The sequence below is a fragment of the Poecilia formosa genome, unplaced genomic scaffold (genome assembly GCF_000485575.1).
Source record: "Poecilia formosa unplaced genomic scaffold, Poecilia_formosa-5.1.2 Scaffold121, whole genome shotgun sequence".
Taxonomy (NCBI): Eukaryota; Metazoa; Chordata; class Actinopteri; order Cyprinodontiformes; family Poeciliidae; genus Poecilia; species Poecilia formosa.
In genome coordinates, this window is record NW_006800060.1 from 1,548,816 (window position 1) to 1,569,154 (window position 20,339).

General features: G+C 41.8%; 1 protein-coding gene and 1 long non-coding RNA gene across 4 annotated transcripts; one reads left to right on the forward strand and one right to left on the reverse strand.

The window, feature by feature from the left end:
- The first annotated feature begins 211 nt into the window (after positions 1–211).
- LOC103144097 (EF-hand and coiled-coil domain-containing protein 1) lies at positions 212–16,614 on the forward strand. 3 transcript variants are annotated; one of them, XM_007560903.2, is made up of 9 exons: positions 212–1,356; positions 12,612–13,038; positions 13,140–13,274; positions 14,129–14,184; positions 14,262–14,403; positions 14,483–14,636; positions 15,124–15,216; positions 16,064–16,133; positions 16,211–16,614. In XM_007560903.2, the coding sequence occupies exons 1-9, from the start codon at positions 729–731 to the stop codon at positions 16,387–16,389; spliced, it is 1,884 nt and encodes a 627-aa protein (XP_007560965.1). In that variant the 5' UTR covers positions 212–728; the 3' UTR covers positions 16,390–16,614. The 3 variants fall into 3 exon arrangements, with proteins under 3 accessions (XP_007560965.1, XP_007560966.1, XP_007560964.1); XM_007560904.2 differs by lacking the exon at positions 212–1,356 and adding an exon at positions 9,294–10,439 and having other exon boundaries at positions 14,483–14,630; XM_007560902.2 differs by lacking the exon at positions 212–1,356 and adding an exon at positions 9,296–10,439.
- An 847-nt stretch (positions 16,615–17,461) lies between these two features.
- Positions 17,462–20,302, reverse strand: LOC107837186 (uncharacterized). The gene is made up of 2 exons (XR_001663189.1): positions 19,856–20,302; positions 17,462–19,779 (listed from the first exon to the last, which is right to left on the reverse strand). It is a non-coding gene; the product is annotated as an uncharacterized LOC107837186 (long non-coding RNA).
- Positions 20,303–20,339: the final 37 nt, after the last annotated feature.

A 20,339-nucleotide genomic window follows, 5' to 3' on the forward strand; every position in this document is an offset into this window, starting at 1 on the left:
ATTTTCTTCCACCCTAACTCCCCTGGGGTCAGGACGGGTGCTGGTGTCTGCCTCCAGCTGTCAAAGGATGAGAGGTGGGTCACCCTGGACAGGTCGCCAGTCTGTCATAGGGCCTTGTTGCTGAAATGTGCCATACAAATAAACTTGATTAAGAAGAAAGAAAGAAAGAAAGAAAGAAAGAAAGAAAGAAAGAAAGAAAGAAAGAAAGAAAGAAAGAAAGAAACGGACCCTGTCAGCCCAGCATGCAGGATGTGAGTCAGAAAGGTGCAAAGCCTCGGCTGACAGTTGGATCCAGACAGGTGCCACCAAATGCCTTCAACCTCTACAGATCTTACTGTAAGAATCCATCACCATGGAAACCTGAGGATTGACTCACTGCTCTATTGAGTCTATTGTCTTGTTCTCCCTCAGGACTTTTAGATGTTTTTTCTCTCTCTCGCTCTGCATCAGATGATATTCGACCCGCTTTGGTAACAGGGATCAAACAAGCAGCTCTGAACGCTTTATTGGTCCTGCGGTTGGAGTGTGCACACAAAGGGTGGAGTCGGAGCTGCTATTTTTTTTTTCCACCCACAGGGATCAAATCTGAACTTGAAGAGCCGCAGGAGGAAATCGAAGTTGAGCTGAGGTCCCCGGAAACATTTGAGATGCGTTTGAGAGCCCCGGTCTGCGGGGCTGCCGGGCCAAATCACTTTTAAGATTGACCCGTGCGGTGAGTGAGTGCAGCCATGCGGCGCACCGCGTTGGCGCTTCCACGCGTCCAGCCCTCTCCGCGGGCGGCGCGTAAAAGCGAGTGGCTCCGCAGCGCCCTGGCCCATCACCACTGCCCCGATCCGGCAGCAGAGAACGAAATCGTCGTTCTCGCCACCGGAATCGATCAGTACCTGCAGGAGGTCTTCCACCACCTGGCCCTCCCTAGCCGGGACGACACGGTGTCCGCGGAGGACTTCGCCGCTCTCTGCGCCGTGCTGGGACTTCCCGGAGCTCAAAGGACGCCGGAAACGGAGGATGGAAGCGGCGATGGCGGAACGGAGCAGCAGCACCAGCAGCAGCAGCAGCAGCAGTGTGAGGAGTTCGCGGATGTTTGTTCAGGTTTACCCGAGCGGCTTTCGTTTAGAGACTTTCACTCGCGGCTCTGCGGGTGTTTCCGAGTGCGCAGTGCGCCCGGAGTCGGCGGGGGTCGCGCCTGGCGTCTGCCGGTTTCCGAGGACACGGAGCTGGTGGAGAGGCAGATCCGGCTCCGGTGGCCCCGGGTCCGGCGGAGGAAGTGTGTCAGTTTTGACCTGGGTCGAGATCAGACCGGAACCAGGAGCAGATCCGTGAAAAGCGGAGCCCAGGAGGAACTCCGTGAGCAAGGTATGCTCCCTACAGGAGACCTGTTGCTTTTTTAAACGGATAAATAAATTAAATACATAAACTACAAAAGAAAATCAAAACAGAATCTGTTGTACAATACGAAGATTTCAAGAAAGAATCTGGAACTAAAGTATTGATCCGATACTGATACTGACTTGGTCTCAATATTATTGATATTTTTGATTAGTTTTCTTCTAAAGTAACTGGTTGCAGTGTATTTTTTATTTAGGGGTAACATAGTACAGTGTTTGTGTCACTTTGAAATTTATTAGCAAAAATAAATAAATGAATATGTTATGCATGACTTTGTGGTGAGTCACATAAAATCCCACCTGAACACAAAGTGACGTTTGAGGTTGGAACCTGATGAAATCTGAGGTTTTGGGAGGGACGGAACATTTAGTGACTGTTGCACCTCACAACCCACAGGAAATTCTAGATTTAACTTCTAATTCCCTATAATTTCATTGCATCAGCAGCATTCCACAGACAGACCTGTGAAAGCTGTGGGCTAATAGAAGGAGACAAAGAATTTATGAGCACCTATTCATTCAGCCTGTTTCCTCTCTTGTTCCTTTCTCTCATTTCATTTCTGGATCCTTCACTTGTTTCTTTTTTTTAATCACGTAAGGATCATTTAGGAGCAGAAACTTCAAGTCTGACAGTGTGATCCGGTAAACATACCGAAGCCTCACAGGCATCAAAAGGAGTCAGACCAGTCCGCTAAGCACGAGGTGTCATTTGTGAAGTTACTCAGTTAAAAATGAACAGCAATAATTTGGGTTATTTAGCTTGTTACAAGAAAAAAAAAACTACTTCCCTTCATTTCTCAAAGTCATATTTTCATCATTCATCATTTATAAATATCACAGTTTAAAACTGAATAATTATTTAGCAAGCTAAATATATAGCCTCAAACTAAATATTTCATTTGGAAGCTAAATGTTTAGCTAATATGCAAATTCATTTCATTTACTTTGTATGCAAGTTAAATATTTAGCAAAGTGTCATTACCAAACATTTCTAAATTAAAAAGCCTTTTCATAGGCAATTTGTGATTTCCAAATTTCCTGAAAAACTGTAGAACATGCTTTTAGGTACAGGCTGTCTCTAACTATAACTAACCCTATATATAAAGTCTCAAAAAACGCAAACATTTTAAAAAGATTTAAATAAATAAGCACAAGTAAAACCTGGTGGCCTGCCAGGCTTATAATACACTGGGGGGAAACATGGTGTCATATATTCTCATTTATGTACCTTCTTTTATTCTCGCAAGACTTCTCTGTCAAGCAGAAGNGTCCCAAATCAGACATGTTATTATATTGAGTCATAGCTCCCAGGTTTTATCTGTGACTATGTGATGTTTTGGGCAAATACTTGTTTTTGGCAGTCATGCTGTGTAAAATGCCTTGAGGCATGATTTTACACGTCGGTCTCAGTGTGTGTTTAAACAAAAGATCCTTGAGCTTAGCCTGCAGCGTCCCTGCATGCTGTCGAGTTTCAGAGGGACCCTCATAAAATCCAGCACAAACAAAGCAATCATCTTAAGTTGCCTAGAATTCAGCATAGGTTAAACAAAACACAACTTGCTACACCGTAAAAAGATCATCTGGACAATTTTATCTATAAACTTTCACATTATTCACATTTCATCAAGGATAGTTCCATTTAATTGACATTATCTACTTTATTTTTGATAAGAAATCCTACCTATTCTATTTATGTGGATTCAAATTGTGATGACAGCTGATTGAAGACAGCTGTTATTCTCTGTTATTCTCTGTCATTGTGTGCAAGGTGACTGTTGAAGATAACGGTTACGTTGTACTTCCTTCTTTGACCCTTGGTGCAACTTTCTCTGGAGTTCTGCATGTGATTTTGTGAAAAATGTCCAGTGGATCTGGCCTGGCCATCGCCTTCCTATGCAATTCAAAGATGTTGTTTTGCTTACCGATCCTCTCTTCACAGGGGGAGATGCTTGTTTACAGCGCACTCAGTTTCATTCGTAGCATAGCTCATATGGTGTCACTTTCTTCACAGTCAACATGGCGCATCGCAAACGTCAAGGCCAAAGGTTAAAATCAGATCAGATCATTTCAAACTTTGACAGGAGGTCTGACCGACAACCGACTGCCCAAAGTGTAGAACAAGCGGTTGTTTTTTTTTTACCAGGCCAGTCCAGAGCAGGTCTTTGTTGCTATTCTTAACACATTCTCTAAGGAGACAAGTATTTCCAGTGAATGTACTGATGCTGCAAGAGTTCAACTACTTAGTATAAATGTTTACAACTGACTAATAGCTACTAACAGTGGTACGGGACAACGTGTGATGTGCAATGCAGTCACACCCAGGTAATATCCTCAGATCTACTACCTGTAGCCACATGCCTCGTCTGCAGCTATGTCTTAGCCAGGCTCAACACAGCCTCTCTGGTATGTTACTCTCAAATTGAGCGTGAACCTGTCTCTCTGTGTTAGTCGGCTGTGTGTAGGCCTCATTCATGACCCAGGTAGGACAGCTCAAAGGTAAACCTGGACTCCTTCCACAAGTCTGGAATGAGGAAATGTTTGCACTGTCACACACACACACACACACAAAAAATGAAAAAGTGAGCCATAAATCACATTCTGTTGAAGAAGAGAGTCCTGAACGAGTTTCCTCTCAAACCTCATCCCTCATGTCAAAGCCCATGTTGACACACTCCTCATCCATCACGGATCCTGTAGTTTGGATAAACCGAATGGTATTCTGAAGAGGGGAGTATGTGGCTTTGTCCGTCAGATGTTTATATTGGCTTAACAGTTTTGAATATGATCGGCGACAAAATGGCATTGATAGATGTTTAAACCCTTAACTCTTACATGTTACACTGCAAAAACACAAATTCTTGCAAAGTATTTTTGATTTCAATATACTTGAAATAAGACAAAACTAGGTTTTCAATTACTTTTCAGCAAGATATAAGAGCTTGCTTCTTGTCAATAATTCCTTAATATTGATGGAAAAAGTCCTAGTTCCACTGGCAGATTATTTCACTTATAATATGGGAAAAATGTCTTGTAAGTGAAATTATCTGCCAGTGGAAACTAATGCTTTTTCATCAATATTATTCAATTCAAGTTGATGTAATCAAGGACAGCCCCTTGAACAATGCTACATGTTGTTTTGTGCGAAGGCTTTCCAGCCACAAGCTAATTTGCAGACCCAGTCCTTGGTTGAACCTTTAGTAAAATGAATAATTAAGGAATTATTGACTTAAATCAAGCTCCCATATCTTGAACAGTTGCTTATAAGTTAGTTTTATATTATTTCAAGTGTTCTAAGATATTTGCACTAGAAAGTAGACCACAGTTACTTGGTAAGAATTTATGTTTTTTGCAGCGTATCCAATGGATCCATGAGATCACCGGTGTGATCATGACAGGTAAAGGGTTAACCATCTTGTGATGGAGAAAATAATGGCATAACTGGCAAACCCAGCAGAGAGTTTTTGTATTATCTGTGAGTGTTAATATTTTTTTAATAAAACTAGCGTACATGAGATATTGTGTTTAGGTCTTTAATAACTACTGTTTGCTCTTTGGAGAGGCATGCTAGTCATTAGCCTCCCCTTCTAGCTAGTTAGAGCTAGCTAGAAGGAGAGGCTAGCTCTTTCTAGGTGGTGCTAGTCTCCTTCTCATTTGCCAGCTCCACTTGTAAGGTAAGGAAAGGTAATTTTATTTATATAGCACATTTTCAGGAACAAGGCAATTCAAAGTGCTTAGTTCAGGTAGTGTGCCAGCCTATCATTAATCAGCCTTCATAATGGATATTATGAAGGCTCCTCCTGTGAGGAGGATGTAGCCACACTAGTTATGCAAAACTTTTAATTTTAGCCCTGAAACCACGCCATAGCTCTTATTCCCATTGCTGGGGATAAGACCTTTTCCTTCCACCCAATTTCCCATGAATGCGGAGTTAGCCGTTTAGTGTCTGGTTTCATCTGGTGGATTACCCTCCTTGTGGAAGAAATCAAATACAGTCTGCTGCAGACTTGAGTTTTCCTGAACCATAACATCCACAGGTGTGGCACAGTGGCTGTGACGGCTACAGGGTCACTCCTGGATCTGCTGGACACAACATCTCTGTCAGCATCACCACTTCAAAGAAGCGCTCCAGTGGTTTGTGGCTTTATTTGTCTTTTTTTTTCCTTCTTTGTCAACCTCCCAGATGAGCATATGGCAACACAACACAAAGCATTAACCCAACCTCCTGTCAATACCGAGAGTGCACCACTCCCACTGTGAAAGGTGAACAGCAGGACACTCGTGCACGCCTGTGTCAGCACACACACTAGCGAGCTCACGGATATTGCTGTGGAACCCCCCACCCCCAAAATGCTTTGGCTTTCAGATGAAGTCCTTTCACCCCCAGCAGGCAGCAGCTGCAGGGCTGTTTCTCAGAGGGAGGCAGGACGACAGCCGGAGCGGTCTTTCAGAAACGCACAGCTGATTACCCTTTATTCACGGAGGCACGAGAACACTTGCGGCAAAACATTTATTATGTCATCATGCTAAGCCGGTGTGCTTTTTGGGCCGTCTTCCATGTAAAAACAAGAGAATTCCATGGAAAAAAAACCCAGAACCAGTCAGAACAGAGGAGCTATCTCCTTGTGACAACATGTTGCTGTGCTTCATGATTTTGTTGGACTGGGCATACAGAATCCTACCAGGCCTTGTTGCTAGCTATAGAAAGAATGAGGTTTTGTTGCAATTGCTGAGGGATATTTTCCCAAACTTTTGCGCCCAATTCATGTTTTTTTTTTAATTCACTCAAATTTTTTTTGATGCATCATCCTTCCACCTTGAAAAAGGAAGTGTCTTGGTGTATGTTTTGACCAGCAGTGTATTGTTGCTAGCAGTTCAAGCTTATATCAATCTATCTTTCTTCACTTTACATCATCAAGCACTAAACACTTCTCTCTTAGCAGCAGGACATGGTCGTTTGTACTGCACACAATTTCTGGTTAGCTTCTTAGCGTTGAACTGCCACATTACGTTAAGGCCAAATGTTAGCGACTGCTGGGTACCAATCAACCAGGCCACGCAAAAACTTAATTTCATCAGATGCCGACGTTACAATTGACTGTAATAAACTGGAAGGGGGAAGTAACATTGAGAAAATGGAGAAAAATTGAGAGTTTTGTTCTGTGACGTTAACTAGTGTTGGCAATGTTTTTACACATCGTGGAACTGTCTGGAAAGATGTGAACAGAGGAAAAGGCCGATCAGCCACATGAGATAAAAATTAGCCACATCGGAACTTATTCTGTAAATTTGTCTCCTTCTCCCCTTTAGTGTGTTAACTCTTATTTTTTGGAAAAGCCGAGAACCGCCTCCAGGAAGAGTAGAATCCTTTTTGCAAAATAATGGAATTATTTAGAATTTTGCAGATTCCATCAGCCAGTTGTAATGCAACACTAATAAAAACAGAGTACAACCACTCTGTCTGCCTTCTTGTGTAATTAAATCTGAGCTCTCAGGTGACCAGTGACAGTTTTTACTCAGGATGATTTAAGTGCATCTCTACAAAAAATATCTATGTCTTTCAGAAACGCAAGATTTGTGGCCTTTTAGCAGAGCTGACTCAAAAAGCACACTTAGCTTATCAAAGGCAGAAAAAAAAATCAAACAAAAACCCAGGTGAGTCACTGGTAAGCTCTGCTGTTAGCATTCAGAATCAAGACAAAGACAAAACACAGGCTGTAGTCTTTCACTGTGAGCTCATGTGACTTCAGGTGACTCACCTGTACAGCAGCAGCAACTGAAATATGTCCCAGTCGACTTAGATTACTTCAACTCTTAACAAGGAAGGACAATGCAGTAGATCTCACCATCATTTGTATGTACATTTACTGATGTACTATTTTTAATCAGACATTGTCCTTTCACTTTCATTTTATTTTTCAAAATGTATGCACAAAGACAACCTGGATAAAAATATACAAAATGCTGTTTTCAAACAGTTTTTAAATGGAAATGTCCTCTAAACCAAAGTGGCCCAATGTGAAGAAGCAATCATCAATCTCTTTGACAATATTTCCTGGAAAGCTGAGTTCAATTTCTCCAGCCACAGGTCAGCCAGGCCTGCTGACTGGCTGACCAGTAGAATTTGGAAATCACTTAAACAGAACCTACCAGACAACATGAAGTAGGTTTAAATGGGCTGAAAAAAGCAACACGTTATGCCACGATCCAAGAGAAATCAGTGACAGGAATAAAACATCTAACATATGTCAGTCTGGAAGAGGTTACAAAATTATTTCTGAGCCTTTGGGACTTTATCCAACAGAAGCAGAAACCTGGAACTGTTGTGAACCTTTCCAGGAGTGACCAGCCTCCCAAATTATAATAATTTAAAAAAATAAAAAACTCAAAGAATTCCTCAAAGACTCATTCAGGAGGTTCCAAAAGAAGAACAAGATCTAAATCATCTTGTTTCAAGCCTGCCATGTTCTACACAGGTTCTGGAATCCAAATATAATATCAACTTCCCAATACAATATGTAGTTCTTTGATGACTAACCAGAAACACTAAGAGAGAGAAAAGCCCTTAAATGAACTGTAGTGATACTGGAAATTAGAGGTGGGGAATATGGACTTAAAGTTTTATTACTGTATTTTGTGGTACTATTGTGATAACGATAAAAGTGATGATGAGACTTCTATTGTGTTTTTAGGTAACTGTATGACTCTGTGGCAATTACAGACCCACAGGCTCAGTTGATGCTCCTGAGAAACGTCACCTTTTGTCTGTAACGTGCTAAAAGTCCTGTCAACCAACTGTAACTGTCAAAGGGGCCCGGGGTCAAAGTTCAGGTATTATTGGAGCTTTTGGAAGGCAGAAAAGAAGGGAAGAGAAAAAAATCCTTCCAGCTGCTCAGCATAAACCAGAGAGAACATCCAGTCATGCAACAAACCAGAGGCCTGCTGAGTGGTGCAGCTCTGGAACATGACATAACTTACACCTTAGTCATGGTAAGTCATGCTAAACATGACTAAATCCTGTCAGGAGAAACTCCAGCTGATGTGACAACACTTGACATAGACAATACAGTCTGATTTGGATTCTATCAAATCCAAAAAAGAAAAAAAATATATTCAAAAACCTGTGAAGAAATAATTTAGGGCGTGTCAGTCCTCAGTGTGGCCATCACACGTTCAAGTCCTTCGCCGCATGTCTTCTCCTCTCTCATGACCTTCTGACCTCTCCACTGACTGACAAACAAAAACCACGGGAATAAAATTTTTTCCTGAAATTAAAAGAAAAAAATTAAAGGTAAGGTCATAAAAACGAAAGATACAACTGATGTAAAATCAGACCGTTTTTATGCAAGATGAACATGATGTCATGTAAAGATCATGGGCATCTTTATGAAAATATAGGATTTTTATTTTCATTTTTATTTTCAACCCCCACTGAAAATAAACATCATATAACTTTATAGATTTGACTCCCCTGACATGGACCTTATACATTTTCATTCATTCATTCATTCATTCATTCATTCATTCATTCATTCATTCATTCATTCATTCATTCAAACAGTGAGTTGTTGTAATGCAACGCTTTATTGATGATTTTAATGTCTGTCGCTGGTTTTCAAAGTCGTTGTAGAAATGTGATGATTTTGTGTTTTTGTGATGTAAAAAGCACTTTGAACTGCCTTGTTGCTGAAATCCATCCATTTTCTTCCACCCTAACTCCCCTGGGGTCAGGACGGGTGCTGGTGTCTGCCTCCAGCTGTCAAAGGATGAGAGGTGGGTCACCCTGGACAGGTCGCCAGTCTGTCATAGGGCCTTGTTGCTGAAATGTGCCATACAAATAAACTTGATTAAGAAGAAAGAAAGAAAGAAAGAAAGAAAGAAAGAAAGAAAGAAAGAAAGAAAGAAAGAAAGAAAGAAAGAAACGGACCCTGTCAGCCCAGCATGCAGGATGTGAGTCAGAAAGGTGCAAAGCCTCGGCTGACAGTTGGATCCAGACAGGTGCCACCAAATGCCTTCAACCTCTACAGATCTTACTGTAAGAATCCATCACCATGGAAACCTGAGGATTGACTCACTGCTCTATTGAGTCTATTGTCTTGTTCTCCCTCAGGACTTTTAGATGTTTTTTCTCTCTCTCGCTCTGCATCAGATGATATTCGACCCGCTTTGGTAACAGGGATCAAACAAGCAGCTCTGAACGCTTTATTGGTCCTGCGGTTGGAGTGTGCACACAAAGGGTGGAGTCGGAGCTGCTATTTTTTTTTCCACCCACAGGGATCAAATCTGAACTTGAAGAGCCGCAGGAGGAAATCGAAGTTGAGCTGAGGTCCCCGGAAACATTTGAGATGCGTTTGAGAGCCCCGGTCTGCGGGGCTGCCGGGCCAAATCACTTTTAAGATTGACCCGTGCGGTGAGTGAGTGCAGCCATGCGGCGCACCGCGTTGGCGCTTCCACGCGTCCAGCCCTCTCCGCGGGCGGCGCGTAAAAGCGAGTGGCTCCGCAGCGCCCTGGCCCATCACCACTGCCCCGATCCGGCAGCAGAGAACGAAATCGTCGTTCTCGCCACCGGAATCGATCAGTACCTGCAGGAGGTCTTCCACCACCTGGCCCTCCCTAGCCGGGACGACACGGTGTCCGCGGAGGACTTCGCCGCTCTCTGCGCCGTGCTGGGACTTCCCGGAGCTCAAAGGACGCCGGAAACGGAGGATGGAAGCGGCGATGGCGGAACGGAGCAGCAGCACCAGCAGCAGCAGCAGCAGCAGTGTGAGGAGTTCGCGGATGTTTGTTCAGGTTTACCCGAGCGGCTTTCGTTTAGAGACTTTCACTCGCGGCTCTGCGGGTGTTTCCGAGTGCGCAGTGCGCCCGGAGTCGGCGGGGGTCGCGCCTGGCGTCTGCCGGTTTCCGAGGACACGGAGCTGGTGGAGAGGCAGATCCGGCTCCGGTGGCCCCGGGTCCGGCGGAGGAAGTGTGTCAGTTTTGACCTGGGTCGAGATCAGACCGGAACCAGGAGCAGATCCGTGAAAAGCGGAGCCCAGCAGGAACTCCGTGAGCAAGGTATGCTCCCTACAGGAGACCTGTTGCATTTTTAAACGGATAAATAAATTAAATACATAAACTGCAAAAGAAAATCAAAACAGAATCTGTTGTACAATACGAAGATTTCAAGAAAGAATCTGGAACTAAAGTATTGATCCGATACTGATACTGACTTGGTCTCAATATTATTGATATTTTTGATTAGTTTTCTTCTAAAGTAACTGGTTGCAGTGTATTTTTTATTTAGGGGTAACAGAGTACAGTGTTTCTGTCACTTTGAAATTTATTAGCAAAAATAAATAAATGAATATGTTATGCATGACTTTGTGGTGAGTCACATAAAATCCCACCTGAACACAAAGTGACGTTTGAGGTTGGAACCTGATGAAATCTGAGGTTTTGGGAGGGACGGAACATTTAGTGACTGTTGCACCTCACAACCCACAGGAAATTCTAGATTTAACTTCTAATTCCCTATAATTTCATTGCATCAGCAGCATTCCACAGACAGACCTGTGAAAGCTGTGGGCTAATAGAAGGAGACAAAGAATTTATGAGCACCTATTCATTCAGCCTGTTTCCTCTCTTGTTCCTTTCTCTCATTTCATTTCTGGATCCTTCACTTGTTTCTTTTTTTTAATCACGTAAGGATCATTTAGGAGCAGAAACTTCAAGTCTGACAGTGTGATCCGGTAAACATACCGAAGCCTCACAGGCATCAAAAGGAGTCAGACCAGTCCGCTAAGCACGAGGTGTCATTTGTGAAGTTACTCAGTTAAAAATGAACAGCAATAATTTGGGTTATTTAGCTTGTTACAAGAAAAAAAAAACTACTTCCCTTCATTTCTCAAAGTCATATTTTCATCATTCATCATTTATAAATATCACAGTTTAAAACTGAATAATTATTTAGCAAGCTAAATATATAGCCTCAAACTAAATATTTCATTTGGAAGCTAAATGTTTAGCTAATATGCAAATTAATTTAATTTACTTTGTAAGCAAGTTAAATATTTAGCAAAGTGTCATTACCAAACATTTCTAAATTAAAAAGCCTTTTCATAGGCAATTTGTGATTTCCAAATTTCCTGAAAAACTGTAGAACATGCTTTTAGGTACAGGCTGTCCCTAACTATAACTAACTCTAACTATAAAGTCTCAAAAAACGCAAACATTTTAAAAAGATTTAAATAAATAAGCACAAGTAAAACCTGGTGGCCTGCCAGGCTTATAATACACTGGGGGGAAACATGGTGTCATATATTCTCATTTATGTACCTTCTTTTATTCTCGCAAGACTTCTCTGTCAAGCAGAAGTTTGATTTGCATGCAGACATTGTCATTATGTTCTGTCTCAAGGTGGTTTATGTTATTAGCTGCTAATGTACCTTTGCTTGCTACGTAGTTAGTTTTTTTTGCATCTATCATGGATAAAGGCAAATTCATAGGCAGTTGCTTTTGCTACTGCCTCACTTTTGTTGAATCCATCTCACAAGGTTAGGTGGATTCTGTGCAAAAAAAAAAACTTTTAGGCTCGACACTGTGGGGTGAGCAGCAAACAAACCTTCAAAAATGTCACTTCTTGCTATGATTGATTGTAACACAGCAGGATCCCCCAACAAACCATTGTATTTGGAGTTTTCTCTGTCTTAAATTTCATCTTAAATTTCATGTTAAGTTTCATTTAAGTGCTGACTTTAGCTCTGTGGATAGAGTAGTCGTCTTGTGACTGGAAGGTTGTAGGTTCAATTTCAGCTCTCTGGTCACATCCTGACATCCCCTGAGCAAGGCACTAAATCCCAAGGTGCAAAAGAATGACTGTGATATATAAGTTCAGTCTGTTCACCGTTTAGAAGTTTGACTTGCTGAAACCTGCAGAATTGAAGGTATCTTTTTATGTGTAATGAAACTTTAATTTAGTTTTTTTAAATTGAGTTGCTGAATAATTCAACTTCCCAGTGATGTTACAGTTTAGTCTTATACCAGTTGCAGTTATTTAGTAAATAATTTGAAAAAAGTACCAGGTGAGTACTTCAGTCAGTAATGAAGTGTTCAGTTTTCTTTTAATTTTAAAATGTATGAATTGCTTTTATTGGACAGTCATGGTGGTATCTCCATTTTTTTTTTAAGTGAAATTTCTTTACGCTGACTTATGGTGACCTTGAACTCTTAACCTGGCATCTTGTCCAGATGAGGTTGGCGCTCTCAGGGAGCTGGTTGAGGACCTGCGCTCTGCTCTGCAGGGGAGCGACGCTCGCTGTCTGGCCCTGGAGGTGGCCCTCAGACGGGAGAGGAGCTGGACCCCTGCCGGCCCTTGCAGCCACAGTGCCACTCTTTCCATTCCCACACCCTGCGGCGCGCTCACGCAGGGGAAACAGGGACAAACCGACAGACCTAAAAGCCAGCCTGATGGGACGAGGAAGGGACCGATGAGGTGGGACATCAGAGACCCCCTGCTGAGGGAGCTGAAACTGATTCGGTCATCACGTGATGGGCAGTTAGAGGAGGCCATCAAATTCAATGAGTGTTTGGAGGAAGAGCTGCAGTGGGCGTACCAGGAAGTTCGCAAGCTGCAGGGGTTGGAGTCGTCCCTGAGGAGGGAGAACAACCAGATCAGGTGCTGTAAATATTCAGAAATGTAAAACAAAAAATAAAAATCAGTTTGTTTTTTTTTATGTGGATTTATTGGAAATTTGTGACGATCTGTGATGCTGACAGGAAGCGGGCGGAGGAAGCTAGAGAGGCTCTCAACGTGGGGCTGCAGAGGGTTCGGCTGATCCAGGAACAGGCCCAGTTGGTGCCGCAGCTCCAGTCCAAGATCACCCAGCTGGAGACGGCACTGCTGCGGTACAGGTACAGCACCGGGTTCGGTTGGGTGAGCAGGAGAGTTCTCTGTCTGGGCGTGTTTCAGGATCCAGTTACACTTCATTTGCCTTTCTGACTTCTACAAGTCCTCACTCCTTGAAACCAACATAAAAACACGGTGCACACCGCCTCGCACCCAGTTCAATGCTTCAACTATAACCTAGCTAAATCTGTCTTTATTGTCACTGCTACTGCTGCTAAAAAAAACCCAAACAAAATAAACAAAATAAATATGATTCTTTGCCTGGCGTGGATGGAGGTGATTGGGGAGAAAGTAAAGCCTGGTGGGCTGCCAGGCTTATAATATACTGACAGAAACCCTGCTGGACTTGTTTGTTGTCCGTCATTTTTGCTGAATCAATTCATAATGCTTTTTTTGCCTGTCATTTTTCAAAATGATAATGATGGTACACAGTACATTCAATTTTATTTTATATTCATTCCGCTCAACAAGCTGAACAGAGAATCCACGCTACACATCAAGCAGATGAATGAAAGTCACTTTTTCTCCTCAGTGACACTGGTTGTGTTTTTATGAATGATTCGTCTGCTGTGGCCCCACAGTCTCACAACGTCCTCCTGATCCTTATGAACTTGATTTTGCACACCAGCTTGTGTGTAATCAAATATCTCAGGGTTTTTGTTGTTAATCTGGAAGACAAAATCTCTCTGGTTCTGCTGCTACACTGGAGACTTCAGCCAAAAGTTTTGAAATCAGGGAACATTTCTTCAACTGAAGGGATCAGAAATCGGCAAGACTCTGAAAGATTGATGCATTATGTCAAAAATTGTTTTGCCCTTCCCCACTAAATGGTTGTTGTCGTCGTTTCTGTCTCTGGCAGAATCGGCTGCACCTGCCTCTCTGAGAGCCAGTCAAGTCAACCTGAGGACCCGAGTGGTGAGACAGCTGGAGCACCGCGGACAGCTACAGACACGGCACGCCTGAAGGTTTAACTCCAGCTCATTCTTCCCCAGATGCAGAGGGTCTGCAGCGGGCGGTGGAAGGGAGAGCTGCCTCTGATGAAGAGGAAGATGATGGGAGTCTGAAGGAGACAGGAAACTGTTGCTCCTCACAGGAGAAGAGCGTCGTCTCACGCGGTCCTGGCTGTGGCGAAGGGTCTGTCACCATCCTGCTCTGTTGTTCATCACCAAATGTTTGTGTAGAGAGGGATCCAACGCCACCTGTGATCTTCCAGATGTCAGAACAACACGGCCCATCATCTTGTCTCCCTGAGTCGCTTGGAGCTCCGAAAGCGCCCCGGCTCTACTGCAGACGGCACAGACTGCTGCAGCGAGACGGGGCCAAAGCAAGGGGAGAAAAACAGATGTGGACACTTTGGAAAGGTAAAGGTGAGTGGTTATTACCTAAAATCAGCTAAAAACCAGACCTAGGCAAAAGTATTGATTACAATAAACCTAAGTATGGTTGGCTGTCCTTTTTTCTTCTTCATTACAGCACTCTTTGTTAGCTGTAGCATTTAACCAGTAAAATATCCAAACATAATTGTATCTATTAAGGGCCGTCACAATTTGTCCAGTATGCCAGATCTATTACTGGTATTCTGCATTTGCATGCATAACCTTCAGAGTACGATATTACCATCACAACCTGATTCCAATTAGCATTATTAGAGCTATTTATGCTAAATAACTCTGCTAACGATGTAATTAAGCATAACAATGACTATAAAACAGGATATTATTAGGGATGGAGAAATTAGGTATTTGAAGTTCAAGATAATTTACAACTTTAACTGTAACCAACAATGAGTAGGACACAGAGCGGTGTGTGTGTGTGTGTGTGTGTGTGTGTGTGTGTGTGTGTCTGTCTTCACAGAGGCCTGAGGACGAGGCGGAGAAGACGCGTCTGTCTCTGCTGGAGGACAAACTCACAGATTCACTCACTCTGCTGCTACAGCTGCGCAACACGGTGCTCACACACGCACACACACAAACTCACTATCCCACAGGGAGGGAAGGAGATGCTCTTCACACAGGTTCACAGTGCCATCTAGTGTTTGACCTGCCAGTTCACTTCCTGTTGCTTTCCATTTGGGTTGTTTCAGTTCTTCCAGATATACAGCAGTGGCTCTTTTAAATGAGGTCAACTGGTTGTCTTGTGCATTTGTACATAAGGAACAGCATATAGAGGTGAGAGAATGCCTAATGTTGAAACTTTGTGCATGAGGTGCAAGACGTTAGGGTTAAGGGTGACCTGAACATCATTGTTCAGGTCGGTGAATTCACAGACCAACATTCAGTCTCATAAAACCTCTCAAGACCAAACATGAATTCAGAGTAAACAGAAATGGCCAACAAAGATAAAGCAATGGCGGTAGTTTGTAGACTATATTTAACAAGAGAAAAAAACAACACAAATATGTTTCTGATGTTTGGTTTGTCTCTGTGTTTCCATCAACTCACTTTCTGATTGGCTACTCAGCACATGTAACAGGCAGCATTGTCATTTGTCCTCGGGGAACACGACACAGTTAAAATATCAGGCCAAGACAATCCGACATGACGAACGCCCCAGATTTGAGATTGGAGAGTTTCCGATATCCTTCCCAGTGGACCGGATCACTCTCAACACACCACACACACACATACAGGAGGATAATAAGATTAAGAGCAATCTCTTTTAATGGAAGGGGAAACCGGGAGCTCAGTGCATCACTCTTATCAGTCAATTCAGATAACTGATTACAATTTGTCAGCCTCTTCCGTCTGTTCTTTGATCTGCATCATTCAGTCAAACTCTTTGGATTTTCCTTTAGAATGTGTCACGCAAAGTCCTGGAGAAAATGGTGGTGGGCAGTCTTGGTGTCCGCAGCAAAGCTGAAGCTGGTATGTCTGCTCTGCACTCAGTTTTTTTCCTGTTCTAGTGTTGCTCATTTGCTAAACCTTTTTGCTGGCCTGTGAAGGTCAACCACAGGCCCTACAGGCCACTGGTGCTGACGGCCTCAGCATCCACTTGACCCCCAGCGACCTTCCCAAAGGAAAAGGGGAGGACGAGAGAGGAGGGCAGAATGGAGAGAAACATCTGCATCCACCTTCAGGATGTCAAACAAACAATATGAACTCTCTGCTTATCTCTGGTTAACAAGCTAACCTCTATCATTCATGTTTTATACTGTTTACCTTAAATACGCCTACCTAATCCAAACTGCTATTTTACATGTATTTAATTTAAATAATATTTACATTGAGCACTTGTGTAGAAATAAAGAGTTCTAATGATGTACATGTATGCATTTTGGGTTTCTGAACTTCATTGTAACCTACCTCAGTCACTGGCTGCTCAGTCAATAAAGCAGATCTACTTATATAATTGTGTCGATGTGCTTCTTGTGGAAACCAAGTGTAGGTCAATATATCAACTAGCTAATAAATATTTTACGTTTTCAAAACATTAGCTCAAAGTAGAAAAGTAAAATAAGCTGATGACATGGTGGCCTCCAACAGACAGTCAGCAGGGCTGTAGGGTGAGAGCGGGTCTTTAACCACATGTTGCTCAGTTATGGGAACCGAGTCTCCAACCAACCAGCAGATGGACTCAGAGTGACTAGTTCTGTTGTTATGATCAGATCTGTTACCAGGATGAACGGATCTCCTGAATGTCTCCAGCAACAGATTTCTTGAGGTACAATAAATGTTACCAAAGAACATTTACGTAGATGCAGATCATTACAGCTAAAACAAATCTAAGGTCAGTCAAAAGAATAACTCAAACTTAGCATACCTCTCCAAAGCGGTATGCTCTAACAGCTTTTAAGCAGCACAGGTGTATCCCTCTTCTGCTGCTCTGCTCTGCTGAGGAAACAAACCAGGAAGACGTGAGAACTTGTTCCAATTAACAGTTGAATTGTTATAAGTTAACCCAACAAAAATGTAAGGGAGCTATATTATTTTTGATAAGAAACTGCATTTCAAGAATGTTTTTCCAAATGTCTAAACACAACTAGAATATAGAACTGAAACAACAAAACACATGGTCTGTATACTACATAAAACGACATCGATAATCCCATCTCGTGATAATGGCTTTCATCACAAAGTACAATAGAGCAAATACAGAGCGCGCCATCTGCTCCAAGGAGAATAACTATAATGCCAACACAGTGATCCTGATCCGGATAACAGATCTGACAAAAGAACAACCCAAACACAGCAACTGTATGAAATAATATAGTCATTTATTTATTTCCAGCAAATTACAATGTCCTGCAGAGAGAAAGCCTTCCTCCTGCCTCACAGAAGGGGGGCTTTTTAGAAGACAAACATGTAAAAGACGTCAGACATTACAAGACTGCATTTGTGTACATCAGTATTCCCTAAAGGCAGCGCAGTGGACGGGTGGACATTACGGTTCTACAGCTCAGTATGGCTGCGGATGCCTTCGGTCTGTCAGTGGGATTCCCCATCAGGGCTCAATAGTTTAAAGCACTTGGTTATACAAAGAAGAAGCTGGGTGGTGAGTGTTATTAGATTGCTTTTGGAACAATGTCTACTTTCTGCCTTGGAAGCTCACTTCTAGTGTTTCCCAGATGTCTGCTGTGCCACATGAACAAAAATCGACGGTCACAGCTCTGCCATCCATTGCCGCAGTCATTTTCACATTCACACATTGCAATAATCACACTGTACATCATTTATTTATCCAAGCTAATTAAACAAACGCTACACTGTGGCTTACGCAACTCTTGATTGGTTGCTCTAAGAGTTGAGCTTGGCTCTGACAGATTAAGACCGTCTCATTTCATCGACAGATGCGTTCCTCATTTCAGGAGGGGCATTTCTGTATATAATCTGTTCATGTAAAGACTCCTATTAGTACCAAAATGTTGGCCAATGGCCATGTGCAGATAGGAAATCTGACAATACCGATGACAAACGGACTCAGCCAAAAGAAAATGACAAAATAAACAACCTTACATACAGAATAAATATAGTATGTACAATTTGCTTTGTGTGCTTCTAAAAAATAAATAGATGTAGCATTTCTTGCCTTTTTATAGAAGTATACACAACTTTTCGTTGAAGTAGAGAAAGAATGCTGGCACCGGTTTGATAAAGAGTGTCAAGGATACAAACTGATAGAGATAGATGGAAGGATGAAAAGCCAAAGGCAAAGTGGCAGCTATCTCTCTGGGTGGGCAATTTGAATCCGGAGAACAAGTTCTTTATGTAAGCTAAGCCTTGCGGTGCCATCTGGTGGTGGATTTGCTAACTACAGTACGTCAATGCATTTGAATGGCACAGAAAAAGGTTGCTCTTTGCTCAAAGTGGTTGTATGCACGATTTCATTTGAGAACACAAACCAATAATTTCTGAGAGATAAAAAGATTAGGACAAAGAAATGGAATACAATAAAAAATAAAATAAAATAACCAAGCTCAAAACACCTGGTATTAAAAACAAAAAAATCTTTAAGACCACAAAGCAAAGGATTTTTAACAATTAAAATACATTTTTGCACATCCACACTATGTACTTTGCTTGTGCTTTTTGCTGGCCCCGTAAAAAAAAACAATTAAAAGTAAAACATCACATGACGGTTTCTCCTCTGCCATAATTTCTACTTGGAAGCCTGTCCAAATAGATAACAACCATAAGCCATTAAAGACAGGAAGAGCTGATCTGATGACAGGCCGTTTGTGTAGGGTGGTGGGAAGAAGAATACATATGCTAACGTCAAACAGTAAAACACTGGTGAAGATTCTTGTCCTTAAATAAACTTCATCCATTAGTTCAGATTCATCCCATACTAATCAGATGAATGTTAACAGATCCTATTTATGTTTTAGATGAGGAAAAAAAAAAAACACACACAAAAAAATGGCACTGTTCTTAGAATTGGACAACAAAAATATCAGCTTTTATTTACTTAACTGTGCATTACTGAGTTAAATAAATAAAATGTTACTTCACTATCACTGGTTTCTTGTAAGTTCTTTGTATAAATAATCATGATCTTTTATGTGTCAAAATGTATTATATTCTATCAAAACCGGTTTATTTTTGACAACATGAGTTGCTAACGACTTAGCATTGTTGAAAAAAGTCCCCCAGTTTGGGGTTTTGAGTTGTTAATTTTTTTTAATGTACCCTCATGTTAGCATGTTGTGTAGTGTGACATCACCTTAGCAGAAACAATGTTGAAAGAGGTAAAAGTTTTCTAAAAAATACCCAGCTGCTATCTCATTTACTTCTAGCTAGCAAGAATATAATGAGCCCCATGAGTTACTTTAAAGATGTCTTGCAGTCTTTTAACAATCTAAAACCCATCTTTTATATTGCTAAGAGCTTTATAGCAGCAGAAGGAATTATCATAGTCTATGTAGAGTAACATGAGCTATGTTAGCTAGCTTGTTGCTGGACTCTTCCTCTTTGTTCCCATAGCACAGTAAAGCTATTTCAGGCAATTCAATTGAAGCGAATGGATTTAGCTAAGAGTAGCCATTTTATCAGCTGGTGTTTTAAACAAAAGCTACTATCCATCCATCCATCCATTTTCCTTCACCCTTGTCCCTCAATGGGGGTCGGGAGGGGTGCTGGTCAAAAGCTACTAAAAAAATTAAATGTTGCTCATTTTGAGAATTCAAAAACACAGGGCAAAACCAACATTTAAACTAGCCAAAAGCTGATACAAGATTCTCACGGTACGATAATCTTAAATAAAAATGCATTCAGTTTCACTGGAATTAGATCATTTTAAAGTGAAATTATCTATTTGCTTTTGTTTAAACATTTTAGCTAAAATTTACTTTGACAGCTGCAGTTTGAAAACAGTGTTGCTTTAAAAAAAGTTATATGTCAGGCTTACTTAGTGCAGATCTTCACTGCCTGTTACTTACGTGAATGTAAATTTCCAGCTCTGCATTTCTCCTTGCTCTATACTGCAGAAGAACTTTAAGCACACTTGCGGTTTCTCTGGTATCTCATTATAAGAACTTTAAACCATAGCAACAGTACGATGAGAAATCTTAGGGCTGTTGTAAACGAATATTTTAGTAATCGAGGTCCTCGAATCATTCGAGGAATCGTTTCAGC

Coding starts and splice junctions, on each gene's coding strand:
- LOC103144097 (XM_007560903.2), top strand. CDS start 729: ATGCGGCGCACCGCGTTGGCGCTTCCACGCGTCCAGCCCTCTCCGCGG. Junction 14,185..14,261: donor TCAACCTGAGGACCCGAGTG/GTGAGACAGCTG, acceptor ATTCTTCCCCAG/ATGCAGAGGGTCTGCAGCGG. Junction 15,217..16,063: donor TGCTACAGCTGCGCAACACG/GTGCTCACACAC, acceptor ATTTTCCTTTAG/AATGTGTCACGCAAAGTCCT.